General features: G+C 45.4%; 1 protein-coding gene across 2 annotated transcripts in view; it reads left to right on the forward strand.

Annotated features, from left to right (window-relative positions):
- Positions 1-5709: 5709 nt before the first annotated feature.
- Positions 5710-25415, forward strand: part of efna4 (ephrin A4) — a 29536-nt gene continuing 9830 nt past the window's right edge. For both annotated transcript variants that reach the window (XM_079275487.1, XM_079275488.1), the window contains exons 1-2: positions 5710-6161; positions 23665-23963. In XM_079275487.1, coding sequence (XP_079131613.1) covers positions 6049-6161; positions 23665-23963 — 412 coding nt within the window. In that variant the 5' untranslated portion in view covers positions 5710-6048. The remainder of the gene's footprint in view (positions 6162-23664; positions 23964-25415) is intronic.

Raw genomic sequence — 25415 nt, forward strand, 5'->3', positions numbered from 1 at the left:
AAGGACCGATGAATATGGAGAGCGGGCCGCGTGTCCTCCTCTTGCTTCCATCTGACTCTACCAATCATCCACAAATCCTGTGAGAGGGGAGGGTGGAGGACAGGAGAGACTGGGGAATCATTTGATACTAGTGCTGAGACAATACGGTTTTTTTTTGATACCTCATATTGAGGAATATAAAAATCTTTTACTCCAAAGTCCCAAACGCCCAAGTTAAAAAATCTTAAACGTCTCAACACATACACTGTATATATACATATCATATAAATTATCTCAGCATAAAAGAGTCACTGTGCAAAAACATGAACAAAATCTAATTTTACTTTAAGTAGACACACTGTAAATACTCACATTAATGATGGCTGAACTGCATTCGACACTGAAGCAGAACTGAGCCATCGTTAGTGTTATTGGTAACACCTGTTCTTTTCCTATTACGCTGCACACACTCTGTCCATCAGTAGAAATAGATAAACCACCTCTGTATATCAAGTCGAAGTAACTTATTACATCCAACAATCTATAAAACGGGATAAACAGAACTGCTGCCCGGAGCAACATCATCAACGTCCAATGTATCTCCAAAATGTTGAAAAAGCAGGACTTTTTCAACTTTGCAACAATGCATTTTCCCACGCAATCCAATGTATATTAAACAATTTTTCAGTTAAAATTTAACCTGTATTTGGGTGCTCTATGTTGAACAATAATGTTAGTTTTAGACAGAGAAAATAGTAATTTAACATGCCGGGGTTCAATAGCCACACACGTTGAGCTTCATGTGTCTGACTAGTTGTACATCTATTTGTATTTTACTGTTGTATCTGTATCGTATACCCTTCTCACAACCAGACTCACATTATGTTTATGTCTGACATTCTTGAGCAATAAAGTTGATTCTGAATGTTAATAGTCAAAATTGGCAAAATTCTGATTCAAAGTGAGTGTATGATGGAAGAAATAACACATTCTCTCTCTTACAAATTAAAAGTTCATAACAACTCAAAGGCACCGTAGCTCAGTTCAATACACCACCATGTTTTTCACTTGGTCTGGCATATGGTGGCTAATAGATAATATTAGCACGCTGACATCACTGAGTCATTTCATCAACTTTTCGCCTCTTCTCTGCTAGCGCTACCGTTCCACTACTTTTCAGCATTGACCATTACCTCGTACTTGTCATCTGTGGCCCCGATGGCCCCTCTCCAGCAAAAGTTGCATGAGCCGTGTTTCCAGAAATATATTTGTGTGTGTATTTTGAAGTATCACATTGGAAACTTGCCTAATTCTCATTTCTTTTCATTTTTTGCGACATTTCAAAAGTTTGCTGAATTCACTTGGCGGTTGAATGGAAACACAATTGTCTCACATTAACGGTCTGATTGAAGAAGAAGCTAAAGAGAGACATTTTGCAAGCATGTGTAGCTAGCTTTGCTTATGTACTAGTCTCAGTCGGTACCAAAAGAGTATTGAAGTTTGATTCCCACCTCCATCAAAGACAACGAGGGGGGGACGGGGGGGGGACGGACATATGGAGAACAGACTCAGCAGCTTTGAAAGAAGGATGAACAAACCAAAAAAGAGCAAATCCAATAGAGTAAGACAGTAAAGCAGATTGGCCATTGTGCCTGTGATGATAAGGGGAAAGAAGAGACTCAATCGGATTGCTCACATCTCAGAGTGCTCTATTCAGTGAGGGGCCATTTACACAGTCAATAGTAATGGACAGCACATGCCGCAGAAAAGACATGGCCTTCTTTATCTGCTTACATGTAGCACATGTCGACCACAAAAGCCCCGACTGTTGCATTGAAAATCCGTCCGACATACTCAATTCTCATCTTTTCTTTACAAATGGCAACTATTAGTCACCAACGAGGTTGAAGTGGCTCCACAGACAACAAAAGAGGGCGATGAAAGGAGGGAAAAGACACAGATGTTCATCAATACCCCGGAGTGTGAGAAAGTTGTAAACACAGAGAAAGGTAGGTGGAGCTGAGGAGAGAAGAGAGGAGAGTCGAAGGGGAAGTAAGAAAGTGTGGTGAAAAGCATTCAATAACACGTCTCTATAGTAACCAAGATGTAATTTGCTTGGTGAGAAAAAGAGAAAGATGGAGATTGAGAGGGAGTGGTGGGGAGAGGGGAATAGAGAAGCATTTGCCCTCGCCGCTTGAGTCCAGAGCTGTAATTACGGAACTGAGACGCAGCGAGAGAAGGGGCGGAAAAGAGCAAAGGTACACACAAGAAAAGAACCACACACAATGTACTTTCACAAAAAGAAAAGGTGAGAATATAAAATACACACAACTGAAGTGATGACCCCATAAAATTGGCACTGTTGCAAATAAGTGTAGTTGGCGTGCAGAGGAAAGGCAGAGGTGGAAAAAAACAGCTTCAGAAAGTACAAAAATGATGAAGATAAAAGGAAAAGAGAAAGTCGTGAAAAGGCTTCTTTTGTAAGCGATTGTGTCGGGGGAGTGAGTTCAAAAGATTGAATAATCCTGGCTGATTATTAAGCCAAATCAAATAAATTAACAACTCTCTGATTATTAATGCTGCAGGGACCACAGACAGAAATGTAAAGAGAAGAAGAAGAGGATTTGGAGTAGAGCAAAAGCGAGGAAGGGAAAGAGTGACAGGCGAGGACAAGACATCTTACGGGAAGCATAGTTCTCGTATGATGAGTGATAGACAGGCCAAGATGTGCATAAAACATGCAGGCATATGGCCGATCAAAATAGTAACAGACCAAAAATAGCAGGATTACAGAGGAGACGGAGAATGGGGCCAGTACCGCTATGTGTGTGTGTGTGTGTGTGTGTGTGTGTGTGTATAGGGTAGTTGATTACAGCTCCGGCGAGTGGCCTGGTGTCAGCCTGTATATGTGGAGATAACAGGATTAAGAGGCTACTGACACTACTGTACAAAAGAGAGAGAGAGAGAGAGAGAGAGAGAGAGAGAGAGAGAGAGAGAGAGAGGAGAGAGAGAGAGAGAGAGAGAGAGAGAGAGAGAGAGAAGAGGCAGTGATGGTGAGGAGAGCAACAGAGGAGGAACAGCTGGAGATGGAAAAGGAAAAAGGGACTTAAAGGAATATTCTCCTTGAATTCTGAAAATGCCTTTGTCATACGTCATGAAACAATAAGTAATTATATCGTGGAAAATCAGTTTCACAAATGGGTGACAAACCTTGCTAAATGAGCCACCCATGCACATGCTTCCAGAAAGGGAAAATATATTCATCATATGCTGTGGCCTTTGCGGTCACCAGATCTCAACCCATTTGAAAACGCTCTCATCAACCAAACACTGATTGAGGAAATATCTTTTGGCAGAATAGTGTTTATTCCTCAAACCATTGAGGTTTGGGAGGCCCAACACCTGACTATGCACATCGGGGGGAAAATACCAGCTGAACATTGTTCAGATGATTTCATAACACAAAATATGCAGAAAACTATAACAAGTTGACATATTCATGAATCATCTTTAGCTTGATCCGAGTGGGTTTTAAAACATATTTTCTTCATCAGAGTCTCGAGGTATGTGGTCTTACGTAAACACCCAAAGAACGGTTACGGTTGTTTCACAAGAAAGAAATGTTCTGTGTTTGTGTCTGTGCGTTTCTCACAAGTCTGAAGTGGAAAGAGTTCAGATGGAAATATGTAATGTGACATACGTGTTGACACGTCTCTGTTTTCTTAAATTGATAAGCTGTCAATCAAATCTGATCAAACACCCACATAGATCAGAACTTAAATCAGAACTTAAATCATTGACAACCAATGCAATAGAGAAATAGTTATTCTGTTCATGGGAATATTTGATGAACAAGTGATATCGGGGTTGAGGACAGAAAATGGTTGCTGAGATAAACTGTGCCAGGAGATGTGGGGGAAAACATATTTGACCAGTAATGAGAAGATCAATGAGAGGGAAGATTAGGATGATGGATAGAGATTGAAGAAAAAATATTTTGGAGTGCTGATAATGATGAATAGCAGACACACAGGAGTTGAAACAAATATTAAAGAGGAGGAAGAGAGAGATGGCTTGAGGGTGAAGAGAAGCTGTAAATTTGGTTCTAAGATTTCTGTTTCTGCTTGTTTAGTTAAAACGGCCATTAGCACATGTGCAAAATGAAATCCATCAGCTTTGCAATCAACGCGGCTCTTAATTTAGTGCATCATAACTGTAGATTTCAATTGGCGCTCCCATGAGGCAGACGAGACCATCTCCAAATCCAATCTGAGTAGAGGGGGGAAACGGGTCAATTTATAGACGGAGACAGAAGAATTAGCTTCAGGGCCACTGAATACTTAAGCTGTTATGTTCTGAAGACAAAGTTAGAAAGTTTTTCAGTGAGAAAGTGGGAGAATGAAATGAATTTTCACAAAGTACTATTAACCTCTGGCAAAATTATAGGGTCTGTCTGGTCCTGTAGATCAATCAGAGAGAGAGAGAGAGAGAGAGAGAGAGAGAGAGAGAGAGAGAGAGAGAGAGAGAGAGAGAGAGAGAGAGAGAGAGAGAGAGAGACCCTGTGGAGGAAGTTACTCCTCTGCGGTCCGCTCCACGTTTGCTGAGGGAGTGCTTGCTCACTAGGGACAAATTAGCCACACAGGAGCACTGAGGCATCATGGGAAATTAATGATCAGGACCTCCAGGAAGTGAGCTAATGAGTCCTAGTGCCAGACGCACATTTACACTATGAACCACACACACACACACACACACACACACACACACACACACAGGATAAAAGACAGAGAAAACACGAGAAGGAGGGGGCGTCCTGCAGAAGGGAAATAGCCAAACGTGCAGTTGCAGCCGCTATTAACACAATTGCTACCAATGTAACATTGTCCGGATGAGTGATCGTGCTGGAACAATAGTAATCTCGCACACACACACTTAAGAGAATCAGATAATTAGAGAGGACCACCAGTGGCTTTCGCCCATGGAGGCGTAGTGATTACTGTCACTACAACCTCCCCTGGGGCGTCTGACAACAACCAGGGAATTAATACTATCAACACACACACACACACACACACACACACACCTCATGCAACCAAGTGCAGTGGACCTAAATGTGGATCTTGCAGAAGACCACTGTTTGATTAACTTGTATGTTGGGTCCCTGAATGCACCATTTGACCATGTAACGTTGTCTTACTTGGAGATATAAAGTAGCCCAACTAGCCTATAAGCTAAATAAATGAAGAGAATGAAGAAGGAAGTGTGCTTGTTGAAATCTGTGAACCAGCTGCTCAAAGGCACCTCACTGCAGGAGTGCTTATGGGCAAACACCCTGCTGTTGCTCAATGAATCTAAATTGTGTGTTGGAGCATCTTGCATGGCATAAATTGAAATACGTTTTGGTAATCCGGCTCCAGGTAAATCATGTCAAGGGGGAGCGGAGAGGACAGAGGGTCCCAGGCTTCCCTGGAAAAGTGGAACAGTGACAGACTGTCTCCCCACACCAGTCGGCGCACCTCTCAAGCATTTAACCACTGCACTGCTCACAGTGCCGCCACACCCTGGTCCACTGATTGGTCCGAAGTTTCGCCGGCACCGCCCTCAGCTCAGCGGATCCGCCCTTTCGACGCTGCTCAGCCTGTTGCTGCCAAACCAGCTGGCATTTCCAATTGATATCCTGTCTCGTGACGACTCGAAACTCTAACCTTTACACTCAGGTTAGGTATATTTTATTACTTTTCAGGAAGAGATCAAGAGTTCATAACCACCATGCGGATCAACTCGGAGAAACTGTCAAGGAGAACTTTTCCCTGTGGAAGTTCACACCTCCCACTCTGCAGCCTGTGATTTAACCTGTTCTGGGGTTTTTTGAGTGACTTTAATCAGTTTGCTTTAATGCATCATGCGGCAACTGCAGCAGCGCATGACTTAGACGTTTGTTGATGAGTTGGTGAAGCTGCTGGGGAAAGTTTTTTATTTAATTTTTTTATTTCCACCGAGCTCCTCACCTGATTTGCACGCCACTCCCAGCCGGTGCAGAGCCTCTCCGCGCCCCGCGCGGCGCTCAGGATGGGGACACCGGGAGCGCTGCCTGCGTGGAAAGCCACGATTTTCTTCTTTAACTTAATCTCCGCTGCCGTGGCCAAAAGGCACGTCGTGTATTGGAATTCTACAAATGCAAGGTGAGGAAAACTGTGCGCTAAATGATGCTCACCTCCGGGACTGAAATGAGAAAAGTCTGTTGTTTTTAGCGGCTCTAATTAAGGAGCGCAAGAGAATGTGGTTCCTTTTGCGTAGCTGGTTTGAACCTGCGCAGCCACGCTGTTGCACAACGGCCACAGTAATTCCTACTCAGTGAGTCAGACGTTTACTGGTTTGCAGAACCTCTGCTATGCGCCTTCACGTCCTCTGACTTGATGAAGAGTGCAGAGCAGGTATGATTACCTGAAGCCTGCCCTCGCCCAAAAGCTAGGCCTTGTCAGGTGTTACACTGAGTGGCCTGATTTCACCTTTTTCCGCAGCTATCTTTATCATAATGACTACACTCTAACACCGGCTTTCACCTGTCCACTGGCCTTTGGAGTTGGTTATTATTCCACTTATAGAAAGCCAGAAGTAAGGGCATCTCATAAGTGTTCTAAATAGTGTCCTAGATAGCATTCTGAGGACACGGGTGCATATTAAAAGTCTAAAGTGCTGCTGTGCATAAGCGAATATGTAGTTGGATAATGGGAAGGTAGGTGTGTGTGTCAGTAAGAGAGTTGATTGGGGCCATAAGTGAAGCAGAGTTATGCTCACCTGCTGATCCAGGTGTTCCAGTCTGGCTAATTGAAGGGTTTGGGTGGGAGACCTGCTGGGCCAGTAGAGCTACTGCCCAAAACAACACAGCCTCTCACTTGCTTATTTAGAGACTCTCGCTCTCCGCCGGGCCTGATTCCCCAAACACTGTTTCAGATGAATTACCTTTTTTTTTAGTTCATAAGCCGTTGGCCACCGAGACCACTCTTGTCAATGACTGTTTTTTGTCTTGCATTTTGCATTTATGGATGCACAAACGTACAGAGATATGACTCCTGGGACGGATCATTTCCCCGAGGGCTCCTTTGTCAGATCTGCAGGACTCATCCTGGAGTCAGCCGAGGTTGTATCCGGTGTGTCCAAGCGGGTAAAACCCAGTCCTGTAATTGGGATCCAACAGAATTGTGGTGGGGAGGAACGCCGAGGATTAGCAAGCACCTTCTTGTTCCCCCTGCGATTCAGGGATGAATGGTCACAGTCTGTGGCAGAGCCACACAGTTGGCTGCAACACCACACAATCACAATGCCATCAGCATCATGGCAGAGGGTAACCCACTGTGGCAGAGAATCACTCTCATCAGCAACACCACCCAATCACAAAGCTATCAGCAGAGCCGAGATGTTGCACCCGGTCCAGAATCCCCTGGGTTCACCACGAGGACTCTTTTTTCATTCCTCTGCTCTCTTCTCTCCTCACTCTTCATTACCTCCCTTGTTACATCCAGCTCTCCTTTTCATTTTTTTTTGGTCTGCACCCCATCCTTCCTCCTCCTTCACCCCCTTTATCGCTCACTACTCCCTCCTGCCCAGTGATGGATATTGGCGGTGTGATTAGTTGAGCCTCAGTCATTTTCCCATACCGTATTTCGATTAGCAGCCAGCCAGCCAGCCAGGTTGTCCTGAAACCTGTAAATGTAGCCTGGCGGGGGGGGGGGGGGGGGGGGGGGGGGAGAAAGCACAGGGACAGGAGAGCGATGCTTTTTTTTTTTTTAAGCATGATGCCGCACTGCAGAGTCCAGGGGTTCCAGTGATGCCCATGGCACTCTAGATCACAAATCACCACATTTGGCTTTCTGTTTATTTGTCCACAATGTTGTCATAGTTTTAAGTTTCGCAATTTCATTTTTTTAAAAGCTGCTCCAATCAGTATTTCCACATCAACAACAGAGCCAGCAACTTTACGGTTTAGATTCAGCCTCACCATTGTTCAAAGCGACATTGATCTGTTTGCTGCTAACACCACAGCTACGCTAATATGTCGATGTTGTGTTTTGCTAAATCAGTTAATGTAGGTTCATATATCATATTTAAAATTTATTGGAGCATATTAGCAGACTGTTCTGTGTTCTCCGGTTGTTCAACCTTCTTGGCAAATGTTGCAGATGTAGGAAATCCATTGTTCCTGCCATCTCTGACAAACGGAGAAAAGAGGAGCGAGCTGCCATTAAAGGCTCAGCTCGTATATAACATAACGGAGCTGGAGACCAAGCCGGCGCATCTTTAATACAGATGACAGAAGACATTCTCTGGCCATCACCTTTTCTTTTTCGACATCTCGATTTATGGTTTTAATGAAGCGGGGGCAGTCAAGTGGAGACTGAAGGGCCTTGTTGCTCTGCTCTTCGCTGGCTAATATGGCTGTAACAAAGGCTCGCTGAAGCACTTTAACTGGCACACATTTAGCACCTTCCAGATTGAAAAATGGAGCTTTGCAATGGGAGCGAGAGAGTGACTGCAGGGTCAGCGTCGAACATCGTGGAATCAAGATGCCCTGGTCTGTCTCGTTATGTGGCTCAAGAGGGTCGATTGCCCCTTTTTATGATTTTATGAACAGCTTTTACGATCGTTCTCGGTTTTATAACGGTGTTTCTCTCAGAGCGATAGTTCCTTATTCGAGGAGAAATTATTTTTACTTCCTGGAGCAGTTGGAGGTTAGTAAAACATTATAACCGTGGCGCTCCAGGCTTGAGTGTGTGCTGACGGTATAGCTCGGCGCTCTCCTGAGTAGCAAGCTCAGACGAGTTTATTGGTTATATTCAGCCCCCTCCTCTGAGCCGCGGTGTGCTTTAAAACCTGTTGGGGCAAAATAAGTTGACCAGCCTTCTTGCTGATACAACAGTGTCTGCTTCTTGTGCCACATTCTTCCTCATACATTCACTCAAGATCTGTCAGCTAGTTTACACAGAGCAACACAACTTTAAGGCTTGAATTCCCTGTTTTTGTTTTTGCAAGCGATTGCTTGAAACAAGCTTTTATCATCCATATACGGGTTGCTTACACATCTGTAACAAGAATAAATGTCACCCGAACCTGAACTTTTAAAATCAGCGACTCCATTCCCCTGTCCTCACTTACCCTCGGTCTATGCTTGCACCTCTGCTATTGCTTTCCCTCTTCTCCGACATGGTAGGAGGCCAACTTGTTCCAACCGTTCCTCTGATCGCAGCTTCCAGACTCCTTTTCTTTGCAGAGTGGCGGATTATCTGGGTGTCAATTAGAGATACGTTTTTTTTGGCCTTTTACAAAAAAAGAGATGCTGAACAATAGGACTGTTGTAAACAATTTATCTTACCCGTTTCCTTGTCTCTCGCTCACATTGGAACTCGCTCACAAGTTTGGACATTTACAGCGACACCAGAGCCCTCTGAACTCTGTCTGTGTCGCTCTCTCTCCCCTCTTCTGAGAAAAAGCTCAGGGCGAGCTCCAAGCCACTGAAGCGTGTTTAAACGGTGTGTGAGGAGATGAATATTTGTATTGGTTTCCTGTATCTTTATTGAAAGCAGCCCTCATAAGTCTTCCGTGTAATCTCTGCTCTGTTTATGCATCATTTCCCTTTGTGTGCACTTATGAATGATCTAGTTTAAATACCAAAGTAAATGAATCACATTCTGCATGCCATCCCTTCTCACACACACACACACACACACACACACACACTTATGCAGTGTAGAGTAAAGTGAAAGCAGACAGTGTTTGTAAACATGTCTTGTCAGAAGAGATGATTGCACTCCGAGACTGATTTTTTATTTTTATTTTTGTTTTGTATTATTTCATCACCCGCCAATGTGTCCTGTGTGTGTGTGTGTGTGTTCCTCATACTACCTGCTATCTCTCCTCACTGCGTCTGTCGCCGTACTAATCTCTGTCTTCCCCTGGTAAATGATTAACACGGAGAACCCGGCTGAACTATAATCAACAAACCCACAGTGAGGTAATTACCGCTTTATTCCCCGTCCTGCTAACAAAGCAATCGCTCTCTCCCACCTCTCTCTCTCTCTCTCTCTCCTCATCTGTCATCTAACTGTATCGGTGTCTCCCTCCTTCTCTGCGTCAATGCCGATAGTCTCCCTGGCTGCTGTGCTGTGGTCTGTGTAGATCCAGAGATTGTGTACCTTATCCGTCTCCTGTAAATGTGCTTTGGCTTGTTTGTTTGTGGTGTTGAGTGTGTTATCTGGAGGTAAACTGTGGGTGTGTACACTCGAGCTTCTTCATCTCTGTCGGCAAACAATGCGAGGCCGTGATTTTTCGTGATGTGTACGCCTGTGAATTGACATTGGACGACATTGTTGTCAGTTGAAGTTCATGTCAGTGGCACGTGAGAGGTGTGCGTGTGTGTGTGTGTGTGTGCACATTTGGCACTGACCTGCTGGTTTGCGTAAAAGGGCACTTTTAGTTTCCTCGAGAAGAGATGGAGTGTGATAACTTTCAGTTCTGGGGAAAACAAACCCCGGCAATGCACCAGGATGCCCAGCCCTATTAAAACACACGTGACGTTTTCGTGATTCATGCTTTTATATTTTCTGAGATTTCTCTTCCGCTCACAGCAAGTAGTGAAAGTGGCTTTGACTGGAAAAACTCTAAATTCCGGCCGGCGGTGTGAGTCTGTGGGAACATTTACCAACCGCTGTGCCGGCCTCTCGTCTAAATAGGTCATTGTTTAGTTTCCACTCGTTAGTCGATGTTGGGTGTGAGTGAAATGTTACAGGGAAAAGGCGTGTTATTGCCTTTGGATGCTTGGCTTTTTTTTTTAAAAGGTGGGGCATGCAGAATGTGCTGAAGTGTCGCAAGGCCTGATTTTGTGAAGTATTACAGGTGTTACTTTACAGATATAGGTGACTGCTATCTGTGCGTATATCTGTGTGAAATCGGTAATCTTGCATTTGGCTGTTTAGTGTTATATTATACCCAAGAGTGAAACCAACATAAAAGTTTCACAAGAAAAATAATCTTTGCAACTGAATTGAAAGCAGAGATGCGCACACACACACACACACACACACACACACGTGTGCAGGAAGATTCAAGCACACTGTGTTGAAAATGAGGTTTCTGCAGAGGCCTAGCGGAGAGGATGTCTGTGTTAAAATGGATCAGATAGTCACAGTGCAGCTTGGAGCCGTCGGAGCAGACACGGTGCACAAGCATGAAAGGACGGCCGCGCTCTCCTCCTGGTCAGGATATTTAGTCAATCGATACCAATTTAACACGCAGATATTATCGCCGGCTCCTCGCATTATCACCAGACTGCATATGGACCAATCTCTTTCCCAATTTCTCCCTTCTCCCCCCCCCCCCCCCCCCCAACACGCACACACTGCCCTGTTTCTCTGTGTACACACATACATCAATATTAGGTTGCATTAAGCTGTAATAAGTTGGATTGTGCAAATGTGTCCAAGTGGCGTGGAAAACAGCTGTGGAATGAAATGAGGTTCAGTGTTGTCTGCCGCTCGATTGGCACAGCACAGCCTGGCTTTGGCACAAAATGGCTGCCGTGTGTGTGTGTGTGAGTGTGTGTGTGTGTGTGTGTGTGAGAAGAGGGTGGTTGTGGTGGTTAAGGGTTGTTGGTGAGCGCCAAGCGGGAGCGCATTCATTCATGGTGCACAAAGAGCTGGCATTGTTGTGGGTGTCGGGCCAACCCGGTATTTTTTTTTACATACAAAACAGCAATTAAATTGTAGCGTGTAAACTAAAAATGTGGGAAACACGATAGAGTCTGCTGGTTGTTTAGCCAATAAATTCTCACACGCGCACACACACACACACACACACACGTATGTGCACGCACAGACCGGCAAACGCACACTCTCAACTACATATAACCTCACACAATGCTCTCCACTCAGCTCAGAAATTCTGCCAAGAGGCAACCTGGGAATTCCCAGAGACAGAAATTGAATTAGTATTGACCCGGGCAGAGCAAAAGGCTGTAGCAGGAGCCTGGATTATTGTACCATACAAGGTCCTCGCTGCCAGGAGGACATGAGACATGTTTGCCATCATACTCATACCTCAAGTCTTCAAAGCTGCTTAAGTTGCTCCTAAAGCTTTTTACTGTGTTCACCAGTGCAGTCGTTTTCCTTTATCGCAGTAGGACTTGGACCAAGTCCATGTTTTTGGATGTGAATATCTCTGTTACTCAACAAAACCTGATGAAGCTTGCGACCAAACACCATGTTCGCACAGTTGCACTTGTGATTTATACGAACGTATGAACAATATTGATACGGCTCTCCCAGTGCGAGTCCTGTCGTTAGCAGCCAGGAAGGAAAGAACATCCGTTTTCTCCAATTTTAAGAAAAACTCAAGGATATTGTCATGAATCTTTAAAAAAAAAAATCGGATTGCCCGTCTTACACGCCACAGATTTGGAGACACAGTTCTAGGGTGTCCACGTGAGTGGCGTCCTTGTACAATTTTGGATTGTGTTTAAGACGCATATCTGTAAGCCTTAACGGATGCAGTATGTCACTGGGTTTAGCTAACAACTCAAGGAACCTGAACTGTTCTTTTTTCATCGTTGGTCCAATGTAAGAAGAAGTAGCTCTAACTTTTATTTTTGTTATACAATGTATAATAATAATGTTTTTATTTTTGTATTAATCATACAAATTCAGTTTCAGTCCTGTACTCACTGGAGGAAATGGAAACATCCTTTGATAGGAAAAAGCAGAGAATACATACACACCAACACAAAAATTCTCCTGTTCTGTACATTTCATCCATTGATTGGTGTTTAGCTCCTGTCATGTGAGCGAGCACATCAGTTGCCATGTGCTGGCGTCAGTACGGCGTGTCTGGACTGAGACGGTGTGCAGCCAGAAGCCACCAGAACAAACTTTATGGACTGATGAACCTGCTCGAGAGCACCGCTCATTTACACTTTATCTAACAAAGACACTTAGATAAAAATACGTGTGTGTGTGTGTGTGTGTGTATTTAGGGGGTGTATAACGTTTGTGTATACCTAGTTATGATTTATGATTCTGCTTATCAGAATTACCTTCTCGTAGAAAGCGCTTCAAGTAACACTTTTTGTCCGCTATATTCCCAGTCCCTAAAAAAACAGCTTTCATCCTGCGCTTTGTGATTTCCAGAGGAGGTGGATCACACGACATATGTGAAGATATTTTGCATCCGCTTTGTGATGGGAGACTTTTCCATGGTGGAACAGAAACTAATTATTTTTGCCATTGCCTCCCAGAAGTATGGCACCACAGCCTACTTTCCAGCCCCCAGTGATGTGAAACACACACACACATTCCTCTTCTCTTTCTTTGTGGGCTGGCACGCACACACACACACACGCGCACCACATATGAATATACACAGTCCCTCTCCGCTTCCTTTTTCTCGTTGGCCCCCAGAGATTATAAAAACATTAGACCTGCAGTGGCGGGAGCGAGGCATGGTGACTGCGTTAAGGAGAGGGTGGTAGGAAAAGAGTCAACAGATTTCAACTCCCAAAACAGCTCGGGAAGGCCCCCAGGGATGGAGGGATGAGGTGAGAGGGAGAGAGGGAAGAAAGGATGTCAGCAGGAATTACTATCACTGTCGCAAGCAGGCATGAGGAGCAACTCTGGTGTGTGTGTGTGTGTGTGTGTGTGTGTGCGTGTTGACTAAGTATATTGTGTATGGTGTGCATGTTGTGAAATTACAGTAGAGTCTCTTTACCTGAGTAAGGACAAAAATATGAATGGAATGTGGTTTCATATGCTTATTCAAACATGCCTGTGCCCAGATTTTTGGAGGCTTGTTTTAAGATGAGATATGGTGTGTGTGTGTGTGTCTGTGCGTGCCAGCATATTTGGATGTGTTATTTTTGTAGCAATAACTAGTACCACATGATCTCTGGGTGTGCAGTCATGCGCAGCTTGATCTCCTGTCTCTTGATACTGACTATTTTTTTCTCTCTGCTTCCTTGTTCTCTTTCTGCCCTTCCTCCTCTTTTGTTTTTATTTCCTTAACATTTTGTTCCAATCAAATCTTTTATTTATAAGTTCAAGGAATGTGGGCTTTTTATTTTCTCCAGAATTAGTTCTTCGATCAACCTGCAGCTGAGTGCAGCATGGTGCATGTGTTGTTGCTTTTGTGGGATACTAAGAGAGCCGAGTCAGTACTGTACAAACACTACACCTACCTTTCTTTGGGACTAAATTTATTACATTTTGTTAGTTAATTTTTTACATATTTTATTTTAATGCAAACTCATTTTTTGATGAATTTCTATCTGTCCCTGTCCAAAAGTATGCTTTGTTGTATTCATCAGAAATGATCAGATGGCTGTAATTCACAGTCCGAGAGCATCCGGAGTAGTGGTAATGTTGTGCTGAATGGAAGAGGGGAAATAGCCTTGTCCCAAATCCCCATAGCTGTGGTCTTGTAGCAGAGGAACTCATGAATCTCATTGCTCTCCTATTCAGCTGGAAATGGAGTTCTTGTACGCCGCGCGCTTCTCAAAACACTGGAGCCGAAGCTGCGTGTTTATGATTGTGGAATTAATCTGCATGTTCTCCCAAAAGACACCCGGTGACAAATGCCTCATGACAGTCAGAAAATCCCTTACTCACTACTTTTATTCATTTGAAGAAGTTTCCTGATGGATTTTCTTTCAGAACGGAAAATAGTTCGGCGCGGTTTTGTTCTTCAGCGGGAGTAGATATATGAATATAAACGTGTGTTTTCTTTTTTTTGTGTGGTATTTGCTCCTTTGTAGTGGATTTACAGTGGACTTTGTGGTTCGTATGATGAAAAAACACTCACCCACACACTCCTGCACTGTACACTACTGCCTGTCAATCAACTTCGGCTCATTGTGGTTCATTAGAGACCAGTCATTTTTAATCCCAAATTAATCGGTTAATCCCACTCCAGCTTCAGGCTGTCGTTAGCACGATGTCAGACCGCCTCTCCTCTTGACCCTCACCACTTCCTTCCCCTGAGCTCCTAAATCCAGCCCCCCCCCCCCACTTCCCTCTTATTGTGTCTAAACCCTTCATCAGTGTTGTGGAACTCAACTGGCCTTTCTAAGAAATTCAGGGGCGTCCGGCCTTGAGGCAGAGACTGGCATCCAGTTATATCAGCCCAAATGCTAAAAGGATGAATTTAATTTCACACACTGCAAAGCAATGGATAAGCTAATGTACTGGAGCTAAATATGCCGTGTTGAGTTTATAAATGCCACACATTCAGGAGCCTTTTCGTCAAATGGATGGATATTGTGAAAATGTCTCAATAGTTTTATTTCTAGTCACTTTTTTTCCCCAGCTGATTGGTACTAGACATCAGTGTCCCATCTCTGGTGTGAATATGTGTTAATGTGTGTGAGGGCAGGGGGCAGGCAGGCGGGCGGGTGTGTGGCTGTGCGTGACTAGAACAGGACAAAGCTGGCTGCCTTGAGGGGGACCTTCCATTCCCCCGATGCATTGAGCGATATGAATCTTAACCGTTGTGACGGAGAAAGATGGCGAGGGAGAGAGAAGCATGGATCGGCTGCGAGGGAGGGAGAGGGGGCCAGTTTAGACTCCTGGGATTCCAAAGCAGTGACCGTGAAAGTGCTTAGATAAACAGAGAAAACGACAGAGGAGGGAGGGAGGGCGAAGTGGGTGAAATGGTGGTGGAAGAAGCAACGGAGGGAAGACGGGACGTGAGAAGGTGTAGGATTTGCTGACGGGGAGGAAATGAGCCCTGCTGAAGATGGGGTGAGAGAAAGCCGATGGGAGTGAGACCAAGGATAGAAGTTTTGAAATAAGTTCACCAGGAGTCAGAGGGACGGAAAGCGGCCAGCGTACTCCAGTTACTCCTCTGCTCTAGTGCCTCTCCAATCTCTTTTTCTCCATCTTCTCCTTTCCTCTCCTTCCCTCTGTTTAAATTATTCAGGCCTGTTGGTTGTATTAGGGCAGCTTTCCTTGTGTGTCTTAACTGTGACTGACTGACTGACTGACTGACTGACTGACTGACTGACTGACTGACTGACTGACTGACTGACTGACTGACTGACTGACTGACTGACTGACTGACTGACTGACTGACTGACTGACTGACTGACTGACTGACTGACTGACTGACTGACTGACTGACTGACTGACTGACTGACTGACTGCTCCAGCCCTCCAATTGGCCACTCCTTCACTAACGACCAGCAAAATAATCCGACACAGAGGGAAGGCGAGGGGGAACGCACACCTGGGATGACTCGTATGTTGCCTATCCAGCACTGACCTTCACGTCATGGAGAGAGACTAACAGAGTGCGAGAATGGAGAGGAAAGAGTGTCTACGGCATCAGAAGTGTGACCCACTTAGTAAATGATGGATTCTCAAAGCCAAGTCTGATTTATTGGCTGAGTGTATTTGCTTTGCGAGCACTGTAGTGAAGAGTGTATCGAGTGTGTGTGTGTGTGTGTGTGTGTTTGTGTGTTAATGGGTGTTGCTCGCATGTCTTCCTTAACCCACTTACACAGGTGGGCCTTGCTGAGAGACCTGAGACGTAAGTGTAGTTAAGTATAGTTAATATAATAGATGAGGTTGTAGACGAGAGCTAAGCGATAAGAACATCAAATAACTTTTTAAAAGAAGTGTATTAAAAACCGTGTATTATGTGTCTCATTGAAACGGCACTTTACTGATACATCATGATTACAAACACTGCTACAAAGACTTCATCATATTTTACCCAACAAGAAAAAAAAAGTGATTTGACGGGGAAACAAAAACTCAAAATTCAAGACGACATACAGACGCAGGCAAAGACAGACGAGCGGCACCGAACACGGGACCAAAAGCCAACTTAAGGTTGCAACTATGATTCGTTTTATTAGCGATTAATCTGATTTAATTCTTTGGTGTGTAAAATGTCCCAGAGCTCAAGTTTTTACAATATCATTCATTTAACATTTATCATCTGAAATCCCAAAGATTTTTTAATCTATAATGATGTAAAAAAAAAAAGAAGAGAGGATTCAAATCTTCATATTTAAGAAGCTGTACGAGTTTCTCCGTCCATCGACCACTTTAAACCTGCAGATGCGCTGTGTGATTGACATCTACAGTCTAAAGCCGGTTGCCAAATCATTTTTTCGAATCGATAGGATTCACCTGCCCCGCTGGCGTGAACCCAATGTGACCGACCTTTTGTGCAAGTGTTATTTACGTCAAAGTTAACATTAATTTGACAACACCCTTTATTTAGCTCGACTCATCTGCTCTGACACTACGGCAAAGTTGGCACACAAACCTGAGATAAATGATGTCGACGCAGTGGATCAGCCCAGCTGCCACTTTGTAGCAATACGCTTTTGATAGATTTCAGAAGCAGTTTGAATCATGGCTTTTTGTGTCCACCCATCATCGCTGTCACTGTCGCCCTCGCCCCGTCCGTCAGTGTCTGAGCGGTGAGGTACTAGCTCTATTCAGGTTCATGTATCCGAGCCTGGCACCTGTACAGATCAGCCCTGTATTTACACTGCAGCTCCATTTAGACTGCAGAAACATGGAGAGCACTCATTACTCTGAGGTTTTAGGCTGTCTGACAGAGGGATGCAGGAAAAAAGACGAATGGAGCGAAGGATGGAGGGGTGGGGCCTTGGTTTGGCACCAATCCCGGCTCCGGATTGGTTGTTGTCCTGGCAACGGCACATCTGACCTTATTTACCCCTTCGCCGTATGCGCACTCCGCTCTCGCCCGCGCTTATTTCTTTTGCTGTGCGCTTTCCTCGTCGCTCTTCTCGGCTTGAGAGCTCAAACGCTCCTCCTTGTGCCCTTTTCCCCCCCTTCACACTCCTCTTACGAGAGTGGCCGCCTCCACGCAGAGCAGGTGAGAGAGTCAAGTCAGAACACTTACAGCTGCTGCCGTGCTGGTGGGCCCCGCGAGGCAACAATTCCAGTGTTTTTTTGGTCAAACGGCGAAAAAGAAAATCGAGCCGTAGACTGCGAGACTGCACTCTCGTCCATTTATATTGTGGACAGTAATTTCATACCTCCCGAGAAAAGTCGCTGGAAAGCTTATTTTAGGATCGGACTCGGACCACACATGGTGAGCGCTGCCTATGCATGACAGAGCTCCGCCACAAAGGGGGGGCGATGGTTTCCGTAGACCTGCAGCCGTATCAAAATGGTTCCGATGGATTGGTTTCCATACTGATGGGTCCTGTGGGCCCAAATCGTGCAATTTTCCTCAGCTCTGATGGCCGTAGCCATACATCCTGTTGTGCTGCTGAGTCCCACAAAATGGACACACACACACACACACACACACACACACACACACACACACAGAGGAGGACCTATGCCCTAACAGGCAGAAAATAGGGTCTGTCTTTACCTGAGGCTGAGAGTCCCTCAGGGCCTGAAGCAGCAGGTGTGCGTGTTTGTGGGGACGTGAGGCAACCTGCTGATCCACACAGTTTGAATGCCCGGTGCCTCCTGGTCATTTCATGGAGCCTGCAGGGCAAGAAAGGTGCAACCAATCACTTCAACCGGGCTACACACGTACACCGACAGCCATAGTCGCCAACGCTTATGTGCCAAATTCGTATTGATAGACGATGCTTTGCAATGTGTTTGTTCACTTGTGCTCTTATCCTTCTGCCCTTATGAGGGTCTAGTGTCTAATGGCACAGAGCTCCCCCTAGGCATGTGTTAAGCAGAAGCCAGCAAGATCTTAATGCACGTTATTATAATGTGTGTGTGCTCAGAACTTTCACGTAAAGAAAAAGCACACACTTAAGAGGATGGAGACGAAAGAGGGGAAAAAATAGGAAGGAAGTTCACATACCGTCCACATTTGGAGATTAGGAGTCATAGAAAGTAAAGCAAATGGTCTGGTGTGGCAGGGATATGTACTTCCTGCTGACCTTGAAGGAAACGCGCACTCACACACTCACACTAAACAGGAAAGAGTGGAGAGCAACAGCTTGTTCCCCTTAAGTCCCTCTTTCCTCTCGTGAGGAGCGGTTGATCGCCTTCTTTGGCCACAGTTCGATGACACTGAGAGGCGGGGTCTGCAGAGCGTTGAGGTTGGAGGGGGGGGATTTTTCTGCCAGCTGGGACGGTGGGGGGGGGACCCAGATGGTCAGAGGTGGGGGGGTGAAGTCCTTGTTTGTGCGTGTTGAGGGGAGTAAGCACCAGGTTAGACACAACATTGGTGTTTAGGCTGTGGACACAGCATGGCTTTGTGTGGGTGTGGGGGGGGGCACAGCTCATAGAGGGTATGGGTGGGTAGGGGGGGGTTGTCCTGATTCTGCTCTGTTTTACAGCCACACAGAGAGAGATCAAGCAAGAGAGAGGAAATGGTAAACACAACATTCTTGGAAATGGTGCAGTAGCACGTCGATGAGCTCTCTCTCTCTCGTCTGAATCGTGGCTGAAGCTCTGCAGGTGTACGGTTCCTTTCCTTTCTTCCTCTGAAGAAAGGAAAGCCTGTGGAGCAGGAGGTCACTGAGGCTTTGGAGACATCAAGACCGAAAGTTCTCTCGTTAGTTCTGCCTTGTTACCTCTTTCCTCCTGTACTGTCTTTGGGCTCTTTTTGTCATAAACGTCTGTCATACGTTCCATCAATTACTCCCCAGCAGTACAGCAATGTCTGGTTTTATTCATCCAGATGTATTGGTGTTTAGATGTGTACATGTTTCTACAGTCCCTCTCTAGTCAGACTTGTGTTGAGATATGTTTGCACGCAATTCTTTATGATTTAGTTACCGGATGCCACCAGAAAGTGGCACAGCAGCAACGTAAAAGCTTCAAAAGTGGTGACTCTACTGTTGTATTTTACTCATTAAAATGTCTTGTTTGTGTTAACCACAGACCTTATGTTTGGAATCAAACCAAAAACCCATTAAAACAAAAAAATTGACTTTCATTTTTGCTGTAGCACTCATTCCTGCAGCATTATCTATGAATACAGGTTGAAGTTGGTCAGCAGTGCAACATTTTGTGTCAAAATTCACCGGAATTAAACTGATTTACTTTGTCTCAGCAAAGCAAATCCACCGATCGCAGCAATTCCTTTTGAATTCATAGATTTTACAAAACACAACCGTGACACCCAGAATCAGAATGTCAAAGTCGACGTTGTTTTATTCATTGCGACTAATGACTCGCCTGACGGCTACTCGTCTGCCATCGCCTCATAAATCCCACCCAAAGCTGAAATCAACAAAAACACCATTTCCCAAAGCCGTCCTCCCGCTTCTCCAGAAGTATAACTGCAGCCAGCATAGAGGCTGAAGCTGCGTCACGCTGTGCCCCGCCGAGGCCCAGTGACCACAGCGTGCTGTGCCCAGTCAGCGTCGTGAGCCGAGTCAGCCATCGCCCCGCTGGGATCGGCCGCGGAAGAACTGAGGCTCCACCAAGCCTTTCGCTCTTCCGTCGTCACTACAGGGAACCAACACGCTTTTACTGTGGGCTCGTTATCGGTCCATCACGAGCGAGAAAGTGTTTATTAAAGCTACAGTATCTACAGTATACATTCATTTTTCATTGTCATGGAATGTTAGTACCCACCATGTTTATGTGCAGTACATGCGTTAAGTGCCCACGTGTCTTCAGTATGCATAGTACGCAGCTGCTCTGCGTGATGGAGTATCTGCTCTGTATTCCTGAAGCCGTGTTGTGGGATTGTTGCGCCTTTTAATTATTCTCTCATATTAAAGGATCAAAGGTCTCTGCCACAGTCAACCCCCTGCATTTCATTATAGCAGCACACACACTCCTCAACATGGGCACACTTTGGGAGGCCATTGGTTTTTGAATTTTAAATACGAGTTCCTGCAATTATAAAAGGGTTAAATGTTCGCCTTTTCAAGTTCTCCATTGAAGCGCCCAGCATGTTGTGTTTGATTCGGCCGCTCTGTGAGTTTTCTTTATCAACCAAGAGCTTGCACCAGTCCTCAGAAGGGTGTCACCGATCACCCTCTGGCATGAGGGATGGAGCATGTTTTATTCTCCTAAAGTACTTTCATGTCTGTGCGTGTGTGCACATTCACGCCCACATGTGCTTAAATACACAAGTGTGTGAGTGCCACCCTGTGTCTTTGCCCTCTTCCCTTTTGCTCCAAACCAAACCAATCCTCTCCTCCGCTGCCAGAGGATTCTCCCGGTGATAGGCTGCTCCAGCACTGCACCCACAGCCCTTTGGTGCTCCCATGATGCCCCTGTGCTGTCACCACTCTGCTGCATGGTGGCTGGCAGGAGGGGAGGATGCTGGGTGTAATTAGGGCGTACCCAAGCCTACCAGGGCAAGAGAGAGAGGGAACCGGGAGGAAGGAAGGGAAGAGGATCGAAAGAGGGCTGACAGTTTGACATCAGTAGAGCACACCGTCTCTGTAATTGCTGGCGTGCATATGGCGCAGGCCAAGGTTGGAGGAAGAGGGGGTGACGTTGGATAGAGAGGAGTCAGAAATAGGAGGGAGAGCAGGGTGAGATGCAGCCTCTGAAGTAATGGGGGAAGAGTGCACGACATCCAAAGTGGGGAAAGGGAAGAGATGGAGGAGAGGAAGGAGGTGAAGAGGAATGCAGATCAGGTGGTGGTGGGGGCGGGCAGTGCAGATGAAATTCCAGGTGAATGACATGTATAACAGGGAATGCAGCATGTTGACATACATGTCTATTATTACATACACATTGCCAATACGCGCGCACTTCCACAGCTGGTGCACCGAAGTAAACATTTCTCTGCCTCAATGAAGCCTCAGAAAGCACCACAGGTAGTACGAAGAGTAAACGTGTGTGCGTGTGTGTGTGCGTGTGTGTGTGTGTGTGTGTGTGTGCGTGCGCGCGCACTTACACTAGCTTATCTGCTTTTGTGTTCCCTTAACCAGACAATCAAGTTCCTTTGTTCGGCTGTAATTAGCACACACAGGTAATAGAGCTATCGGGACGAGGCCGCACACACACACACACACACAGAGGGGGTATTGATCAGCGGAGAGTGTGTGTGTGTCCTGAGCGAGGGATCCAGATCGATGGTGTCCTGTCGTGTTGATGGATCGCCAATTCTGTGCGCTAGCTATTGAGCAGGAAGCAGCTTTTGGTGAGACCTGCCTCCAGAGTCTCACCTGCATCCCCACGATACACTCACTTGTCTGCTCCATTATCTCACTCAGACATATGCAGCATGGCTCCCACGTTCAGCTTCGAGGTTAACAGAAAAACTTGGATATCTATTACATTTTTAGCCGTGCCATAACACCCCGTTTCTCTCTGATGGTCCCTCGTCATTTCTCCCCTCACTGCTCCATCCATCTTTGACAGCCTCCGCTGACTTGCTGGACCATCTCAGTCTCCTGCTTCCTGTCATGTCTTATCTGTTTCATTTTACTGTTTTGTCATCTGTCTCCTCCTCCTTTCTGCATCCATTCCTCTTCTCATTTTGTTCTTTGGGTCTCTTCTCTTTGGGTCCGCCTACTTAGCTTAAGATTACTCTGCAGTCCACCGCCTTCATCCCCTCCCCATTTCTTTTTTTTTTTTCTCCCATGTTCTCGTTCACTGACTCCCAGCACTCCCTTCCTCTCTCCTCCGCTCTGTCACCCCTCTAAAAAGACTCCCACTGATGGACCTGAACCTTCTGCCCAAGCCAAATTCTGCCCCTCATTCTTTCCTCCTGCACTCCATGCGAAGAGGAGCCCAATTAAAGTCCGTCGCCTCTCTTTCTTCCACTCCGTTGTTCTCCTCTCTGTGTGTCTGCACTCTCTGGGGTCGCTAATTAAAACGCTTCACTTTCTTTTCTCTTTACGTCACTTTTCTTTTTTTTCACCTGTTCATCCAATTGTCCCCTTGTTTTATCGTTCTTCATTTTTGGTGTGTTCCGTCTCTCTGACCTGTCTCAACAGCTCTGTTGTCATCAGTCTCTCCATCTGTCTTCCTCTGGGTCTCATGTCACTTCATCACTCACATCCCTTCATTTGTCACACATTTCTCTCATTTGTTTCTGCTTTGTCTTTTCATGCCGTTATGATTCATACACAGTCTTGTGATTTCCTCCTGTTGAATTTGTCCTACATGGGTTTCCCTCAGTCTTTCTCACATCTTCTCTTCCCCCATATTAGCTCGTCCACGGGTAGCTCTTCATACTGCAGCTGACAGGAAGTCAGAAACTACAGTCTAAAGGAGCATGCATTATGCAGCTCTTCTGTTCTAATGATGCTGTCTTGTCCAGAGTTGTTGTTATGCCTAAAGCCAGTCAACCTTGACAGAAGACGTGGTTGTGCACATAGGTTTGTGCACACGCCTGTGTATATTTGTGCTGTGCAGTGCGAGAGTGTTTAAGTTTATTTTACACTCCCCTCAGTGGTCTCAATTAGCATATGAAGGATTGTTTTACTCGCTCAACACCGCTCCCTTGCTGGTCTGGAAGTAAAATGCACTCGTATCATTGATATACATCGAATTGTAAAACATTCTGCACAACTTTGCTTTATCACTCTGTAATCGTTATGTGTAATATTGATGAACTGTCCATCTGCTATAACTATCCACGTTCCTTCGGGCACGAGTTATGGAATCTCTCTCTCTCTAATCACCACCTCTCCTTCCCCCTTCAGTCATGTATTACTCTGTACTCTATAATCATTAAGTGAAATATTAATGTCGTTGTCGTTCTTCCTTCCAGGTTAACGGAAGGAGATCTGTCCATCCAGGTGAATCTGAATGATTACCTCGACATTATTTGCCCACACTACCCCGACAAGTGGACCCAGGGCCCCGGGCAGCCGGAGACGCTGGCCCTCTACCTGGTGGGAGAGGCCTCTTTCCAGGGCTGTGTGGAGACCAGAGGGGCCATCAAGAGGTGGGAGTGTAACACCCCCCATGCTGCGTTTGGACCAGTGTGCTTTACTGAGAAGATCCAAAGATTCACCCCCTTCTCGCTGGGGTTTGAGTTCCTGCCAGGGCGCCACTACTACTACAGCTGTGAGTAGAGGATGTGTGTCCATACAAAAGCTGACAAAAAAATAAGTTTCTGGATTTTCTGGTGTGATCAGGACTCGTTTCGGTTGGTAAGGGCTGCAAAATAATTATGTGGACTATAAAAGGAATTAATTATCTATCAAATATCAAAAATTGGAAAAGAAATTGTCCATCACAATTTCCTAAAAAACCAAAGATGACATATTCAAGAGTCTTGTTTTGTGCAACAGGAGACAAAATAAGGCAAAGAAAAGTGTCGTATCCTTTCAACTAGGAAGCTGAAAACTTGGATTAGGATCTTAAGTATTCCTCATGAAAGGAACTGTGTGTAGCCTTTAGGGTGATCTATTGCCAGACATGAATATAATGAAGTATGTTTTCTTTAGTGTACAATCACCTGGAAACCGTGTTTTTGTTACCGTAGAATCATCCGTCTATCTACATATGGAGCGGGTCCTCTTCACGGAACCGGCTGCCATGTTTCTACAGTAGCCCAGAAAGGACAAACCAAACACTGGCTCTAGATAGCACTATTCACGATTTCACGTTTTCGTGTCGGCCACCGTAATTCTTCTTCACATTTGTCACACGGGAGAAGTTTCAGTTCGTTGCAATCTGCAACATCAGCGCTAGATGTAACCAAATTTCTATTTCTATTCTCAAAAAGTGATACGATTTTAACATTTCATTATTAGACTCTGACGCCTGTGTTGGAGGAAGTGTGGAGCACAGGAAGCCCGAGATGTTGGAAGAATTCAAAGACTGAGTGTGTTTCACGAGGCTTTGAGCGTCTGCAAACTGCAGCTTATAGCATTAATGTTTACCATAAATTCACGCTGCGTGACAATAATCAGATGTTTTCTTAAACCTGTTTGCTGTTAAACAATTTTAGTGATAGTATCTTCTTTCCCCATTACACTCCCCTGTGCTCCTCTCCCCTCACTCACTTATCTCAAACTACAGGAGGGAGAAAAGGGAGGGAAAGACGGGAGATTTTAAAAGGTGGCTGTAAAATCAGTTGACTGTTTTCTTACAAATTCTGGTGTCAGTCCAACCAAAAGGAGTAGGACATGAAACAAGGCAGAGAATGAAAGAGTCAAGTGAACGCATGGTATGGAAGGGTGACAACAAAGAGACGCAGGGGCCGAACAGTGTAGGAGGAAGAAATGGAGATCAATACGGGACGACAGTGAGGAGGGTGGGGGGAAAGGCAGGCAGACGGAGGTAGACAAGCGTGGAGGAGTGACAGAGGGAGAGAGAGAGAGAGGGCAAAAGATGGACACAGTCTGACAGTACGGGACGGGGGGGGGGGAGAGGGACAGGGGGGTCCGGATGAGAGGAATCCACATAGGAGAGAGAAAAGGGAGAGCAACAAAAGAGACGGAGAAAAGGGATGGATGAGACGAAGAGAGAGAGAATCTTTACATAAATTACTGTTGCGGTTCAAGGGACAAT

Source organism: Melanostigma gelatinosum (assembly GCF_949748355.1).
Source record: "Melanostigma gelatinosum genome assembly, chromosome: 9".
Taxonomy (NCBI): domain Eukaryota; kingdom Metazoa; phylum Chordata; class Actinopteri; order Perciformes; family Zoarcidae; genus Melanostigma; species Melanostigma gelatinosum.